Below are 17,572 nucleotides of genomic sequence, written 5' to 3'. Positions count from 1 at the left end.
CAAAACAAACAGAGGGTGGGGAAGGGAGGCCCAGGCCGGCTCACGGCCCTCTGATTAGGAGGGTTGGGCTCCCTAACAGGAGCATGTGCTCGCCAGACCGGCTCACCCCCCACCTACCCCACCCCACCCCACCCCCCCCCCCCCCCCCGCAGCAAGCCAACGCCAGGGGCCGGAGGAGCTGAGCTGGTGCAGGGGGATGCAGGAGCCCTGGTAAAGGAGGGATGCTGAAGCCCTTCTGGAGCACAGATTCAGGCCAGATTAAAGCAATCGTACAATCACAAGCTCGGCAGGATTTGGAAAGCATTTTTTTCCTCCTGGTGATCCAGCTCCCCCAGCCAGTGCCCAGCACCAGACACCTGCATCCACACCCGGTGTACAGGCACCTTGCAGCGGGCCGGGGTGGCTAATCCAGATCTGCAAACACGGAGGAGTGAATCACGCTTGTGTAATGCCAAGCTGCTTCTAAGCAAGCCCTGCAGTTATTCCCTTTATTTCCTTCTTACGCAAGAGCTTCCTGGAGGGGCAGGGAAGCGGCGCTGGTGGCACTGGAAACATGCTGCAGTGGGGAGGATGCCACTTCACAGTGCAGCAGCAAAACACGGCAGACCAGCACCACTTCTGTGAAACCAAACGAGCAAGCCCATCAGTTTAGGGCAGCCCAGAAAGTTCAGTGCACTGACCCTGCACCCTGCTACTGCAAGGGAGCAAGAGGTGCAAATTTAGACTGTTTAGTGAGACATTCAGACCACCAAAGCGTTCCACTGATGGGTGGGTTCGGTATTTGCTCAAAGTTGATCAAAAGCCATCATCTCCCAGTGGAGTTTGTGTGACTTCCTCAAACCCCAGGAGCAGTCCCATCACTTGCATTCACCTGAAAACAGTGCCTCAGTTTTGGTGAAACAGTCCCTGGGGGAACCAAACATTTTAGACCCAAACCAGGGCCCTTAGCCCAACATGCTGTCTGGGCAAAGGGGATGGACCATTATCTCCCAGTAGAGGAGGGAGCTCTGTTGGGTACCATGGCATAGTCTGGCATGAAATGTCACCACTATTTATTGCTGGGTGTCCTAGAAGCAAGAGGAACCCTCCCCAGTGAGCTCCCACATGCCATAGCTTTTGATTATACAAAGGCCGGAGGCTGAAATACCTTTGGGGACTGAAGTAGAAAGGTGCTTGCTCAATCTCAGCCAAAGGCAGGGTAAAGAGACTTCTGGGGTGTTCCCCATGCTTACCATGGAGATAAAGCAAGAGTGTGATCTGGGATGACAGGGAGCGGTGCACTGGCACTGGGTGAGAACAGCACATTCTCCTGAGGAAGAAATCCTGAGCTCAAACCTGAGCTCTAGTCTACCTCAAGCAACAACCATGCTGTAGATCTTCATTCCAGCTACACCCAGGGCAGCCCAAGGCAGGAGATACCTCTCAGCCTCTCACCAAAGTTCTAGGCATTGGAATGGGCTGCCCAGGGCAGGGGGGGAGTCCCCATCCCTGGAGGGGTTGAAGAGTTGGGTTGGCCCAGCGCTGAGGGATCTGGTGGAGTTGGGAACGGTCAGGGTGAGGTTCATGGTGGGACTGGAGGAGCTTCAAGGGCTTTTCCAACCCAGATGATTCTGTGATTCTGTGAAAGTGCCCAGCAGCCATCTTCACTGCCTCTAAAACCAGGAGCCCAGGGGAGAACCGAGTGAGAGAAAAAGGGCAAAATTGTGCTGCCCCAGTTCAGCAGCTCCCAAGCTTGACACTCCCCTGGCTCTTCACCTGGGCCCACACCTGCACAGCTCTTGTTCTCAAGTAACAACCACAGCACTTGTGTCACTTTGCTTGTTCACATTTCAGCCACTTACCTGAGGATCAACAGCACCTCCTTCAAACTCTCCTCTGCTCCTGCAGGGAGAAGAACTTCCTCAGACCTGCCTCAACCACATCTTGGCTCTTTCTCCCCAGGACAGGGAAGGTTTCTCCTAACATCAATGAGTCCAGCACCTGGAGACACCTCAGCTAGCTGTAGAACAGTGACTCCACTCCTCATAGCCAGTACAGAGATGGGGGATTCACTCTCTTCCTTTTGAGTGGGAACTGTTTAAAAAGGAGAGGTGAAACGGACTTCCCACTATGCATTCTGCTGTCTCAGAGCTCATCTTCTGCCCCTCGAGGCTGGAGCAAAGAAAAGTCCCAGTGTGCTTCTTACATCTTGCCAAAGAAACCACTCATTGAAGCCAAGCACTACACACTGCCATCAGTATTTCTTAGTCCCAACAAGGGATTGGTGAGCCTTCAGGACTACTGCTGTAAATATCCTTTAAAGAACACTTTATTAAAAAAAATACAATCCATACACATACACAAAAACCAGCCTTAGGTTTCTTGTACATGTAATACAGGGAAGGAGAGCTCTGCCTACAGCCTGTAAGCAGCTGAAAACATGAGTAAAGGATGCTCTCAACCACAGTGCAGTTTCTCAGAGAAGACTTGGCAGTTTTCCTCCCTCTCTTCCACACTTGTAGCACATTTTAGTTTAGGCAGCCACTCAAGGAGAGGTTGTTGTTTGGTTTCCTTCAAGAATCTAAGTGCAAGAAAATTGGGTGCTGCAGGCCAGATGATGGAGTATTTCAGGAGAGACAGCCCAGCTTTCTCTAGGGGAAGCTGTCTGCTGCTGTGGAACCTGGGAAAACACATCGTGGTCAAAGCTAAGTTTGAATAAAACCCTGCACAATTCCTCTTTGCTCAGCAGTAGTCCTAAACACACAGCCCTTCAAGAACAAACTACATACTAGTTTGGTGGCAGATACCATCCAGAACAACTAGTCTAGTTGAGGATGTGGATTCAAACACAGGTTCTGCTTTCACACATATCTGTAACCTACCAGTGTCATAGCCTGAATCATCAGGGCAGTCTTCCAATGTATCCTCACCATTTCCTAGTTTACCTGGTAGAACAGACAGGTTCTTTCATAATTTCACAGTAAAGAGACAGCTCAGCTTACTGCAGGACAGGGCTGCAGGATATACGTTCAGTCTTAGTGACTAACAGGTAACAAAACTATGATGATAGACAACTTGCTCTGCTTTTGCAGCTGATGACACTCAACCTAGGCTAACTCAGATGCTGAATCCCCACCAGGCTAGTACTATAGCAAAGACCTTCCATAAACCAAAACATGCACATTGTTGGAAAACAAAAGGAAAAGCCCAGAAAGGAAATGAGAGTCCAGACATGTTATGCAAGTCAAAGCAGATTATTTATTTATGAAACTGAAAGTGATGACCACTTGTAGTGCAATTTATCTCTATTTTGAAACGAACTATCAGCTCCAGTCTCTCAAAGCAACTGTGCTTTGCTATCATGTGCCTGTTCTACAGTCCCCAGAGCACAAAATACACACTTAACACTCCTGAGGACAAGGACGCACCCCTCTGGAGTTCCACGGATAGTTATTTCTTCATTTTGTAACTTCTGTGACACAAAGAAATCTCCTCAAAACACCTTTATTTCAATGATTCCAGTTGCTGGATTTTGAAAGTCACATTAATGTGACTCATTAATCCCACCCCACCCCTAATTAATTAATGATTAATCTTCATTAATCCCCCCACAAATAAGCAAGGTGCAGTGTTCTTAAATTACAACAAGGGTTCCAAGCAACAGGCCATCACAGAAGCAATTTTTACTAATACAAAAATGTGATTAAAAAGAAGATTCCAGAAGTATGGTCACTGAAATTTAAAAATAAACCTCTACGTACAAAAATACACTGGCACTTTATGAAGGCACAACAGGAACTACCTCAGGCATCCAACCAAGACTTTGGTTCCAACCAGGACAGAAGGGTCCCTATTCCCAAGGCAGCTTGATAGAAGAAAAAAAAAAAAAACAAAATCAAGGAAGATATGATAAGTATTATTACAGCAAGCACGACTGCAATACTTCTCCTACCACACTGCACACTGAAGCAGTGCTGCGTGAGCAGCTCAGTGCACATGCCCACTCCGATACCGAGCAGCAGATGGGCCGTGCCAAGCAATGATGCGTGGTATGATGTGTCACTGTTTCAAGGTAGAAAACCAACAAGGTCTATTTTTCTGTGACAAAAACTGCCAGCAGTTGTGGTTTTTTCCATATTTACATTTTTTCCAATTAGGAACAGGAAAGATCAAAGATACAGAGCACAAGCAGGTAAGAGAATTAGTATGAACAGTACAATCTCAAGGCACTGAGCACCCCACAGTGTGCAAGGGAGCGTGGGTGCAGACAGCTCTCTCCACCCCAGTGATGCAGGTGGCCAGGGTCAGGCTGCAATCTACATCATCTTTATTTCTGGCGGTTTCACAGGTGGCCATCCCTGCCATTTATAGTACGACACCAGCTGCTTCGGCACCTCAGCCAGAACCATCTGGGAAAGTGCTTCCCGGGGAGCCTGCAAGGAGAACAGGGAGAATAAATCAGAAATACTGCAGAGAAAGGATTTATCAGCCCAGTGACAAACTCTCTTCCAGAATACAGAGCGCAGCCCTACACCTGCCACATCTTACACTCTGTTTCACGAGTTCCTTGCTGTGGGACATTTTAGGAACATTTCCAGTCAGTCTCAGTGAGCACTGCTGATGAAAAGCACTGCTCCCACCTCAGCCCAGGCTCACACAGCCTTTATATGGCCCTGGTCTGGAGGAGAAATTGCCCCAACCACTAGCAATTTGTGGTTTGGGTTTTCATTTGACTCCACTCTTCAACCCAGTTCCATGTGGAATGAATGAATGCTCCTGCCCACAGTGGAAGTAAGGAGGAGCTGGGGAATGACAGGACTGCTTTCAACAGCAGGGAAGACTTATCTCAGCTTAAATCACTCACAGGACTCAACATCAGAGACTGACAATACGATTTCAGTTTCTTGCCTAAATGTTTGCATCCCAGGAGAGAAAACATCTCCTTTACTCCTTTAACTCTGCAATAGCCAAGAGATAGTATGCTAAATCAGTGACACAAGAGATCTTCAAGAAAAGCTGCAAGAGAGCTGCAACAAGGCACACGGTTTCGAACACAGAAGCAAACATCTCAACTCCCACTGGCAACAAGCAGCTTCAATTGCACTGTGAGCATGCAGCTTGTTGCCTTGTCTAGACCCATGCTCATTTTTCAGATGTAATAAGTGCATATATACTGGCACCAGGACTCTTCCAAAGTTAAAGACAACTCACATTTTTGAACTGTCGGAAAGGCACAAACTGGACAATGTCTCGTGCAGCTGGCTCTCCTGTCAGGGACTTCAGCACACCATTGTCTCCATCGAGGAACTCCATCGCTTTGAAATCAGCTTCACCAACTCCAACAATAATGATGGACATCGGCAGCTTAGAGGCGTTAACAATCGCTTGCCTAGTTTGGTCTAGATCAGTGATCTCTCCATCTGTGATGATCAGCAAGATAAAATATTGCTGAAAAACATTAGAAAGCACCCAGTTAGGGAGTTCAACACCAATGTTCACATAACTGAAGGCAAATGGAGCAATTTCTTACTCTAAGAAAGAAATCCAATGGCACTGTGGATGAGACAAAACCAGAACACGAAAGAAACACGTTTATTCACATTTTTTCATATGCAACACCTTTCATTGTGCACTTCAGATTTCTTCTGCATTAGAAAAAAGATAGAGGCTTAAATTAAATTTATGAAGAACAATTACATCAATTGGCAGAAGGTACTAGAGATGAGGAAAGTACTACTAAATCAACAAAGCTGCATACAAAATTCACTGATGGATGCTGCTTTACTTCCTGACATCTGAAAAAGGCCAAAGTTTCATATTTAATATCCCTGGAGTGTAACTCAAAAGGCCTTCTTTTTTAGTTACCAATAATTTAAATTATAACTATTAGAAATCTCAAAACACAGCAATGACAAATGTCATGACACAAAGACGCTCTAGAGATAACAAGAGGGGAAGAATACAGGAGCTTTTCTACAAAGAAGAGAAATACTTCAAAGTGGTGAAGTGTTTAAAATTTCCTTCCTTTTCCCGAGGCTAAGGTTTAGTACCTGGTTCTGAAATGAGCAACCACTGTTTTATAGCAGCTATCTACATACTTAAAATGAAAATAAAAAATGAGACACACGTAAAATAAAAATTAATTTCCAATTCCAAAACCCAGTTAGCACAAGTGTTAGTATGGCTGCACCCCATTACTGACAGCTGCTTTATTAAAACAGTTTTTCATCTATAAGAAAAAGTAGAGATATTTAACATATAAAGAGAAATAAGAAGATTCCCCCAAGTGTTGGGAAGGCTAAAAAAAATACTCTCAGAAATGTAAGAAATGGATCTCCTAGACCAAGCACCTCACAGTGTGGGAAGTGTTTGACATACACACAAAGAGAAGCAGAACCAAAAATACTCAGCACAGCTAAACCATAAAGCAAGTATCAGCACGTACATCAAAATTCCTTCTGATTGGTCTGTTAAAATGGAATCAGTTAGGTCTATCAGGAAATATGAGTCCTTCATCCTTAAGCAAAAGAAATTAAGTTTAAAGAAATGGGAGTTGAATTTTAACAGCAGCCACAGCCATGCAAGCAGAGAAATGAGACATGCAACACAACGGCAGAGTAGCATGGATGCTCTGCAAGGCAATTAGCACACCAATTTAACAGTGCTCAGGCTCCTTTATTAATCTGGCCCTCTAGATATCTTGATTCTGCATCCCACTGTGGTGGGATGGATAGGGAGACCTCTGATATTTTCTTGGAGGCGGTCTTTGTGTATATTTTTGAGAGCAAAATTGTTTGGAATAAAAGACATATGGCTCCTCTATACAGTATGCATTCCCTACAGGTGATGGAGCTTGGCAGGAGAGGTTAGAGTGAGGCAACTGCTGACAGAGTGCAACTCGTCTAAAAGCCAACACAGCACCCCTATATACTTCAAGAGTACGTACAATACCAGCTAACTGCAAAATAGAGAAATAAATATCACTTGAGCAATGGAAGCTAATGTCTACCCAGTACAGGTTCATATTACTATGTACCAAGAGAGAACCTAGTAGAACTAGAACCTAGAACTCTGTAGGCTGGGAAGAGAGGACCAAACTTGGCATCCTAAGGAAGACAACATCACTTTACCATTCCATCCCACCCCGTCATTAACATGGAAAACAGAAACATCAACCCAATGCTGATCCACAGGAACGGACGTGCACTCACTGAAGCAGTTCCTTGTTGTGCCGAGTGTGCTGCAAACCTTGCCACGTGGTTTATAATAGGAGAGAAATTGGTTGGCCCGTAGAGTCGGATCTGAGGCAGGATCTGGCGGTAGGCATCCACTATGCCTTGGATCCCTGTAACACAAGGCAGGCAAGCTCTACGAGAGCCTCACAACCTCTCCAGTAATTATTTTAGAAGCATTACTAAACAGTACGGCAAAAGGATAACAACTCTCACACAGCTGTGAACTGAAGCGCAGATCAGCAGCAGGATAACAGCAAATACACAAAGCACAGGCCTGAAACCTGTGGACATCTGCAGAGATAGGATGTGCAGATTTCTCCCCCATCTGACATCCTTCACATCACTCTTTGTGCCTCTAACATCACAAAGCTCATGGAAGTTGTGGGAAAAATAATCCGGTGACGGCACGCTGATGACTATGTTTACCTTGTCTTTTCTACCTTGTCATCAAATTTGTCTTGTTTAATTGCTTACAGTCTAATTAGACAATAAGGCCAGAAGCTCCCTGGAACAGTAACTTTTCATTTGCCTTGTGTTAAAGTTAGACAATGATCCTTGATTCAGGATTTAAACATTTCTGTAACAGAAATAGCAATCCCTAAGGTTTTTCCTATGCAAGAAGCTTTTCTGAGGTTAACTAAATTTTTTTAAAAGTCTGATTTTAAATGGTTCATATTCTTCTGTGGATCCATCTAAATTGTCCTGTTCCTGGCTTGTATCTATGTAGCTTCATTTGCCACTGCTGTCTGCATTGTCCACCACGCAGGTTTTAGTGCAGTGCCTCTCAAAACTACTGCACAGGGATCCTAAAGAGCAAAGACACAGATCCCAATGAAGCAGACAATGCTGAACTGACCGGGGAAATGCTTGCATTTTAACACTGAATCTCAGATTCCATTTTTCACTGGCCTTAGACCAGAGAGAAAAATGGAACTGAGTTAAAAATGCTTGTTCAAGAACAATTCTGTGCCATTGCATGCTGCAAGAGTTCTTGGTCCTCAAAGGTCATAATCCAGTTTAGAGAGCAGCCCTTAAAAACAGCTGAAACAACCTCCACTAAAGAAGTCGGCTATAAAGAAAACAAGCTTTTAAGACAACTCTTTGAAAGACAACATTTAAACATACACACATTGCTGGTGAAGTAACCATGGTCTCTAACAGCCTGAGCAGATTGTCGCTCTGGAAGCACGCCTAGCACAGGGCACACTGCTGACCTGAATCCACTGCCACCTATAACATCCGCACAAACAATCAAATTAAATCTAGACCCCTTCACTGGAGCTTACGGAGACCACACAGGAGTCTGCATCAGCACACATCCACTCTTGTCAGCACCCAGGTCAGAGTGAATCTAGTTTGCTGCATGTCTTGGTGCTGCATTTGTTTTTCACCAGTTATGAAAGAAATAAAACATTCAAACATCTGTCCCTCTCAGTGAAACGTTAATAAAGAGGTGTCCTCACCTTGACAGTAAGGGTTGCTGGGGTTGAAGTTCAAAGCAAACTCATGAGATACCTAGGAAAGGGGACACTACAGACAGTTAGGGAATGCAGGCATGGACAGAGCAACTGCCCAGCGCTGTGAAGGCCCTACCTGCCAGCTAGGAGGAACCTGAGCTCCAAACCCAAACGCAGGAAACAGCTTGTCCCTGGAGAGAAAGGGCAACAAGAAATGAGAAAGAACAATTTTTAATAACTCACTATTCTGTTTTATTCCCAGAAAGCCATGGAGACCAAGGTTCAATTCCTGCCATAAGGAATGGGTACACCATCTAGCTCCCCATGGCCAGTCATCAGTTACCCAAGGGTTTCAGGCTTGGGCTTGACAGTTTCAGAATTTCTTTCAGTACAGCACCCCAAAGGACTCGGGAGTTTTCAAAGTAGCAAGGGAAAAGCCAACCCAACCACAGCCTGGCTAAAGGACAGAGGAGACAAACGTGTTCCCATTGAATCAAACAGGGCATTCACGTAAATGCACCGTCACAAAGGATTAGTGACCAGCTAAAGCAGCATTACAGAGTAACCCAGGGCCATCAAAGGCAGACCTGGAGGGACAAACCAAGCAAATATGCCAAATCACGAAGGGCTGCCACCGCCCTCCCTGGCAGTGACAGAAGCAGAAGGAAGCAGTAGCAGCTCCTGAAGGGATCTCCCAAGGAAAGGCAGCTCCCAGTCATTCACACACTACAGCTCTGGAACAAGCTACCAGCCCTGATCACTGACACCCACTGTGACACATTTTTCATGGGGTGGCTACATCAGTTAAGATCATTACATACGTGTCATAATCCTGGACTACACTTCCCACACTCCAGATGGCAATCAGGTACTCATTTATCCCGTCTGGGCTGATGTAGTGAAGAGAATCTGGTGACTTGGGATCTCCGTTGGAGCCAGTGAAGTCTACACCCACCTAATCAGTCAAGATGATGACAGCAAGTCACTGATGCGTCACCATAGGCAAATTAGAACTAACCATACTTAGAAAGAGAGGATTAGACCAGGCACACACAGCTCCCTCTCTCCCAGGCACACAGCCACACAGTCCTACATACGAAAGGGCAAAGAAGCCTACGTACTTTTCCCCACTGGGGTACCTGCCTGTTTAAGAAGCAGTAATCCTTTCCACTGACAGACTGAACTGATTTCTCAAAAGAAGTTTAAGAAACCCTAGTTCCATTACAGTTGCTACTTGATCACAAAAAGTAAAAATATAACATTGTTTTTTGCAGTCTTCATCACTGCAAATTCACACTGCATTTGCAGTCATTCACGCCACAAATAAAACTACTAATCACTTCATTGCTCTTGTTCTGTCACCCTACCAAGGTGTGCAGTGGGGAAACAACTCACTGTAAAGTTAATCTGGCAGCCTCCCATGACATAGTCCAGAAACGAATATTCTGTCTCAATCTAGAGGAACAGACAGACAGGGTTACACTTACTCCTCCCAAGAACAATTTTATTATGAACAGAAAATATAAAAGCCAAAACCCAACAAAAATCTTCCTACCTTGCATGATTTTATCCTAATAATGCCAGAGTTTTTGTAGCTCTTTTTCTTTTGTTTTTTCTCAGGATGAATGCATTCAAATTCCACCTACAGAAAGCAAACATGCAAGAAGCAAGCTCCAAGATATCTGCATTTACAGCAGGACAAATTACTGAAACAGAACAGTGTCAGACATCACACAATTTCAGAGCTACCCAAACACCTGGCAGAATTCTGAAACTTAATTTTTAAAAGATTTGCAACTATTTTGGCAGCTGATGAGGTAAACTGGATGCTTTTGCTACCAGCACCAGGCAAAACACGAGGAAAGACCTCAGAAAAGTCTCCTCAACATAACTGTATGCAATCATGGAACAGTGACACTGTATCAGAGGGAGAAAAAGTCAATCACAAACGCCAAGAATTTCTCTTAATGTCATCAGGTTCTTTTTCAGTTAAGGGAAGAAAATGCACTCAAACAGGAGGCAAAATCTCAGGGTGGGGAGGCCAGAAAAGCCTAGGTTGCAGGTTACCAATAGCAGTGTTTCACTGTTTTGTTTCACTCGCATTAGTTCTGATTTCACACGGGCTAGGGAAAAAGGCAAGAATCTTTCACCAGCTTTAGGATTACAACCACAGAAATCAAGCTGGCTGGCAACTGGAAGCAGTCACAGACTATATCCTGTGTGCAGATTCATCTGTCTGAATTCAGGCGAGACATCTCCCTGAGAACAGGGGTTCAGGTTTTCAACGCAGACAACAGAGAGAAACTGGCACCACCAGCAAATGATTCAACTTACTCTAAACTGGATGCCCAAGACAAGGGAAAAAGCGTGCCCCAGAGAAGCACTGCTTCTCTCCATTAGCTAGAAAGGCGACCAGAGTGCTCGTGAGACCAGCTCAAGCACAAATGTTATCTGAGACAAGCCCTACCTCTGGACCCGTCTGTTGAAGCATGAACAAGCCCTTTTATCTCCACTTGACTCAGCAGAGGCAAAAACAAGCTGAACTGCTGGAAAAAGTGGCTAGCAGCCAGCAGACAACAGGCTCAAGGATGTCTTTAGGAATAGGAATGCTAACAGTACCCAAGGAAAACAGAGTAATAATTCCCACACCAGGTTTTTTCTTTCTATATGTTGGCTTAGTAATATAAAGATACAGACAGAAAAACTCACTTTTGGAGGCAATAACTAAAAATATATCTCTGAGGTCAATATTAGAAAGGGTTTGTGAAAGACTGAATTATGGACTAAAGGGACTGAGAAAGCTCACCGGAGAGCCGTCACCTGCTTTCTGCAGCTCAGTCAGGTTCGTTTCAAAAGTGCCTATCAGGTCATGCGACCCGTCGCTGTCGTGGTCTGCACACTGCACCTGCAAGGGAGGAGAGCAAGCCGTGGGCAGGCGCACTGCCCTGGGGAGAACGGCAGCTGCTCGCCGCGGGCTCTCCTGTTTCCAACAGCTCTGCAGCAGTGCTAGTGAACTCCCCGATCACATCTGAACTGCTGGTGTCATCCACATCACTAACTGAAACCTGAGAGTCAGAGAGACACCCAGAGTGAATCTCAGAAAACAGATGATGTTCAACTGCTCACCCATTTAAGTACGTACAGTGAAAGTTTTAATTAAAAGCTTTCCTCAGTTTAGACACAAGAGATTAAAAACAAAACAAAACAAAAACCCACACAAAACACCCCAACATTTCACAGCCCAGATGTATAAATGTGAGATCATTCAGGACAAGATACACAACTGGGGTAATGGGAAGAAGCAATTAAAAGTTTGTTATCTAAGCACTTTCTGAATATACTCTTTTCTTCTGCTCAGCAATAGCATTGATTCACAAAGAAACCACAATTTCCACAGAGCACTAAATCTGTCTTTTTCTGCATCTTATACCAATCAAATTATAACTCCTTAATTAATAACCAGTCATGTTTAAATCAGCATGAAAGCTTCAGAACTAGATAATGCAAAAGAGCAATGCATTTAAAAATAAAAGTATGCTAATAACTATGGCTTAGAGCAAACACAGTAAGACATACATTGTCAATAGCTCCCCACAAAATCAACTATGAGGGGCATTTATAGCATGCACAATACACACGACTGCAGAACACAAGTCATTCCAGAAGCAGTCAATCAAGAAACAGCTTGGGAACAGCTGCTTCCTCCCCACTGAGGTTCACACGCTACACAGATTAAAATGCTCTCTCTGAGATCTGCCTCTAGTAATCAAGAAATGGGTGTTACTCCAGTATAAACCACAGTGACAACTTTCTCCTCAGGACCAAGAGAGAAGATGAGTCCATGAGTACACTTCGATAAGGATGTCAAATTCAAAAGCTAGCTATCGGAATTTGAGATGGGGTTCTTTTAGGATGACCCTGATCCACCAGGGATCTTCCACTGGTATCAGTGGGACACCTGTACAACAACCTGTACAACCATGGCCTCATCTAGCCACCTAAATGGGAAGCACCGTGTCATCCTTCAGACGCTTCATGGGAAAACAGCATCACCTCAGAAACTCTGCTCCCCCTTCTCCCCCTTAGTCCTTCCCAACCCACCACCTTTCCACTTCTTTCTTCTGCGTGTTCCACCATGAAGCAACTCCCACCCTCCTGCCTGAACTTCACTCCGCCTCTCTCAACAACTTTGATGTTTAAAGATCACCCAAAGGCAACTGGATTATGCCAGGGAGGCCAAAGAAGCAGGCTCTCGTGCAGGAGTCAGGGTGTGGACTCCTGGTGCAGGGGCTCCTTCGTGTTAATACACCTGGAGAGCTCCAGAGAATTCAGCAGCTGCCGCCTCCACGCACCTCCTCTCGCCTCCTGCTTGTTCCTGCTCCCACTCTCAGCCACTCAATAAAATTGTAATTACGAGCAGTTTCATTATTAGTTTGCAGCACGACACCACTTAAATCAAACCTCACAAGCATTTTCTAAAACTGGCCAAGATTCCCTGTACACAGCCCAAAGCGTGGTCCTACTGCAAACAAAATCCTGCTAGCAATACTGCAGAACACTGTATATAGTTATTTACTGATGAATTATTTCTTCACAGATGAACTATCCAATATTCATTATGAGCCTTGGAATACAGTCAGTGGGTAAAAGGCCCCTTTCATCTAGAGGAGGAACTTTCAAAAGTCACAGAAAATGCATTTGCCTTTATGTATATGCCATCAAACACGTGGACTGGCAGCTTTAGTCCCAATACCAACACCCACAAATTTCACATTTGCCATTTTCATTTAAATAACTATGGGGGAAGAGATGCTACTTTCATCTGCCCCTATTTTTAATGAAACTGCCAAGAAGGTTAGGCTGTGTTGCAAATCTGAGCTGTTCTTAACACAGAACAAGAACACCATTCTGCATCACAATGAAGAAAGAATTACCAAAATATTAGGTAGCATTGTTAATTTTATCAAAAGATTTATGTTCACACACATATTCAGTACATAATCTTCATACATAGCTGGCAAAGCTGATGTTTAGGGGACACATCAAAATGGCTGCCTCCACCATGCTGAACTACCGTTATTTCAGGCAAAATTGTTCCTATGTAAATTTTTGGAAGCCTCAAACAAGAGGTTCAGAGCAGCAAATACCAGATGAAAAATGAAACCCCAGTACAACATTATATTCTTTAGTGCTGCTAGTGAAACTCCCGCCTGTCAGCCTGGATTCCCTTTTCTGACTTCCCTAACCTGTTAAGTACAAGAACAGTATAATCCTTTTTCACAGCTGCATTGTGAAACTTTAAATAGATTATTTGCACATTCATCGAGAATTTTGTCTGAAACGAACTAACAGCCAAAATCTATCCTTTTTAAGAAGCAGGTCATTCCAAAGCACAGAAAGCTTCTTGAAAACGAACATACAAAAACCCCCAAAACAAAAAAACCCCAAAACCAACCAAACAAAAGAAACTCATAAAACCAACCAAAGAAAACGCCAAAACAAAAAACCCCAATTTTTCTTGGACTATAGCAAACACAGCCTCATGTAACAGAACGTTTAAACCATGCCATCTCATGTCACTTTTGACAAATGATAATACGCATCTTCTTTCCAGATTTGCTGCTTGCTTTTGGACCAAGAGGCCTTCTTTCTGACCTAAGACTGTCAATTCTCCAACAATAAAAGCTCATGAACACCACTTACAACATTGCCACGTATCAACAAGCCCAGCATACCTAAACATCTATTTTCAGGTTAATGATCTCAGTAACTCTTTGGTCCTGCCATGCTGCACAAATAAAAACATTAGCATGCATGCTTTTTGCTAAACCTTTCAGATCAAACTTCCAGTATGAGATTTCTTCACCAACAGGATGAGGCAGGAAAATTCTGCAAATGGAAAGCGTTTAGGAGTTGGATAAGCAGAGAAAGACTATACTCACATAGAACTATGGATTTAAATGCCTTCACATTACCCACATATTGCTTAGAACAGAAATCAACAAATTAATTTTCTAAGAGATTTCCTTTTGTAGAAACTTATTAAAAGATGCAATTGTTCTGCTACCACCTCCAAAAGCCAGGACCAGCAAGAATTAGTCATCATATACAAGACCACAAGGAGATGCAGTTCTGACTCAAAACCAAATTTCTAGTTGGAACAGATTGAAAGAGAGTCAGGACAAGCCTGCCAGTCTCATGAATGGATGAATCTGATGCATTAAGGTTCTCTCTGTATCGGTATCCTAAGGCACTCAAGCTTGTATAACGTATATGAGCTTCTCAGTTAACTTAGGAACAGTGCTAGAAAGCCGTAATTTAAAAAACAAACAAAACAAAATAAAAAAAAAGCCCACAGCAAACCTGAAACCCTGGCTAGAATAGTGAAAAAATCCATTATAATTCTTCTTATGACTAATTATTAGAAAGTGTGTCACTTCTGCATTTCCTGACTTCTCAATTTGACAACTCATAATGTTTTAATACAGACTTCATACTTGATAGACATATAATCACTTATCCGCCACACTACTATTCTAGAAAGGCAATCTAAATATTTAAATATGACTAGACAACCTGATAACTGATAGTTAACATCAACAGATTGGACTACTTGTAACAACAAACAAGGAGAATTTCTGAATGCTGTACCTTGATAGGTTTATTAAAATCTCCACCACAGAACGTCTGCAAAGGAACACTGCACGTCCTCCAGCATGGATTTAAGTTGTTCTTAATCACCTTAAAAAAATTACAGCATAACATCATGTGAGGATTGCAGCATGCAAGTCACTGAGAAACATTAACATGAGGGTTCTGCACGGCTATCTAAGAACAGCCTCAGTCAGTTCAACCCTGACATGCATGGACAACCAAGCAAAAGATCTCTAAGAAATAAAAGCTTGAATTTCAGGGTAAAGTTAAATCTTAGAGCCAAGCCAACCTAACAGCTCATCACCACTGAAAGGGAGGAGAGTCCTGCCACTCTTCTCACTTGGTGCATGGTTGAACTCTTCACTGAGACAGCAAATAAACAATTTTCTGCCAGATCAGCGAGCAGAATCCCTTTTCTAGGATACAACTTTCATTGCAGAACTGGTGCAAAGCATGACCAAGAGTGGGACTCCCACTTTCGGCAGGAGTAAGCTGTCAGATCAACTCAAGAAAAACATCAGCGTAGAAATAGTACCTCTGATCTGTATACCAGCTGCCACATTCCTGCATCACTCTGCTTGTAAAACTCCAAAAATGGATCTGATTTACCTAAGAAATCCTGCAAACAAAAACCCAACAGAAGTAATCAGCCTCCTATATTTTATTCAGAAGAGAGAAGAGCTGGCTAATCAGTACACAATACTTCAAACAAAGCACAAAGTCAAACAAACTAGACATTTGTTTTCCTCTCTTTTATTTCAGTTTTAAACTGCTGCACTTTCTAAGCCACCAGAACTTATCAGCTCCAAGACCACCTTTCAGACCACTTTTGTCACAGCATTTTGCTGACTGAGCAGTGAACGCACTAAATCCCTAGACTGGTTTTGGCTTAAAATAACACTGAGGCAGCACATCTAAATTTCCACCTTTTCTTCCTTAATAACATCACAGAAAGCTTAGTTCACAGCTACAATATTCATTGGAGACAATTATGTAATTGAACTGTATTGATATACAGAATATTCCAAAGCCAAAATAATCCCCCAAAACCTAAACCTGGCCATTGAGTTTCTAGTTTGACATGAAATTATGTCTCCAGTTTGCTTCATTTTAAGTAACAAAACACGGCGAGCCTTTTTTCTTACATAGATTACCTAGCGTAGTTAAATGTCTGCAAATACAGAGATTCCTGGCCAAAATACACTAACTGTAAATATCACAGAAGCATGCAATATGATTTAAAAAAATCAGTACCTTTTTGTCCAAGTTCCGAGCTTCAATTTCCAAGTACACAACCCTGGTATCTTTAATCTCCTCTGCTGAAATCTGTGCCACAGACAAAAGAAAAATTAAACAAGAAACCCCAGAGAGTTTTACTTGTACTTTGTCCATGAAAGAAACAGTAGTTACAAATATCTATATTTCCTGTACACATGTATAATTTGAAGATATACTGACAGAAAACCAGAAATGTTACTTTGTCCCAGCCAACATATGAAAAAATGAGGAACCATTTTTTCCACACAAAAACCTTATTTACTGTGATGGTGCCCTTTCCTGCTGGCTTTCCCTGCTTCAATTCCAGCGGTCGGGTGAACACCAAGCTGGACACAACCTAAGGTTAAAAGACAGATAATGTAAGTAGCAAGTTAGAGAGCAAAGAGCTCTTCAGGTCCAGAATTTTCAAACTCTCCTAAAAGATCTAAAAGGATTTAAATCCATTTCCAACAGCAACAGCCATGAGAGTTTATGCTCCTAAATGGCTGAACTGTCTGAAAATTATCTTCTCTCACTGTCCACAAACAGTACCCACTGTCTCTAAGCTTAACTTTAGCCTCCTGCTTTTGCTACCCCTGAGACACAAGAGGCATTTTCATCACAAGTAGCCAAAACACTATTAAAAATCAGCAGACTAATTATCAAATCTTTATTTAATAACATGAACCCCATTTTTCTTCTCTGCCCTAGCTATACAAACCCCTCCTCAGAAAATTAATACAGATTCTCAAATAGCCTTATTTCCCCAAATTTGCGACCTAATGATCACTTTGTGCAAAGGAAACTCCGTTAGAGCTCTCCAAGCACCTTACTCACAGACTGCCTTCAGTGCTACGGGAACCTCCTAAATTAAGCAATTAATTGCAAATCATAGAATCATTGAGGAGCGATTGAAGGAGCTGGGACTGTTCAGTGTGAGGAGGAGAAGGCTGAGGGGAGACCTCATCACTCTCTACAGCTCCCTGAAAG

At 43.3% G+C, this 17,572-nt stretch overlaps 1 protein-coding gene across 6 annotated transcripts in view; it reads right to left on the bottom strand.

The window, feature by feature from the left end:
- Window positions 1-3,214: 3,214 nt before the first annotated feature.
- The window catches only part of RBM12 (RNA binding motif protein 12), a 43,835-nt gene continuing 29,477 nt past the window's right edge, over window positions 3,215-17,572 (bottom strand). For all 6 annotated transcript variants that reach the window (XM_074842993.1, XM_074842989.1, XM_074842990.1 and 3 more), the window contains 13 exons: window positions 16,866-16,940; window positions 16,580-16,651; window positions 15,861-15,944; window positions 15,323-15,412; window positions 11,478-11,576; window positions 10,227-10,313; window positions 10,067-10,126; window positions 9,493-9,626; window positions 8,808-8,862; window positions 8,678-8,729; window positions 7,191-7,324; window positions 5,191-5,427; window positions 3,215-4,412 (listed from right to left, as the gene is read on the bottom strand). In XM_074842993.1, coding sequence (XP_074699094.1) covers window positions 4,296-4,412; window positions 5,191-5,427; window positions 7,191-7,324; window positions 8,678-8,729; window positions 8,808-8,862; window positions 9,493-9,626; window positions 10,067-10,126; window positions 10,227-10,313; window positions 11,478-11,576; window positions 15,323-15,412; window positions 15,861-15,944; window positions 16,580-16,651; window positions 16,866-16,940 — 1,296 coding nt within the window. In that variant the 3' untranslated portion in view covers window positions 3,215-4,295. The remainder of the gene's footprint in view (window positions 4,413-5,190; window positions 5,428-7,190; window positions 7,325-8,677; window positions 8,730-8,807; window positions 8,863-9,492; window positions 9,627-10,066; window positions 10,127-10,226; window positions 10,314-11,477; window positions 11,577-15,322; window positions 15,413-15,860; window positions 15,945-16,579; window positions 16,652-16,865; window positions 16,941-17,572) is intronic.

The sequence above is a fragment of the Strix aluco genome, chromosome 17, assembly GCF_031877795.1.
Source record: "Strix aluco isolate bStrAlu1 chromosome 17, bStrAlu1.hap1, whole genome shotgun sequence".
In the NCBI taxonomy this organism is placed as follows: domain Eukaryota; kingdom Metazoa; phylum Chordata; class Aves; order Strigiformes; family Strigidae; genus Strix; species Strix aluco.
Note: the sequence above shows the minus strand (reverse complement) of the source record. Positions and strands in the feature narration are given on the sequence as shown.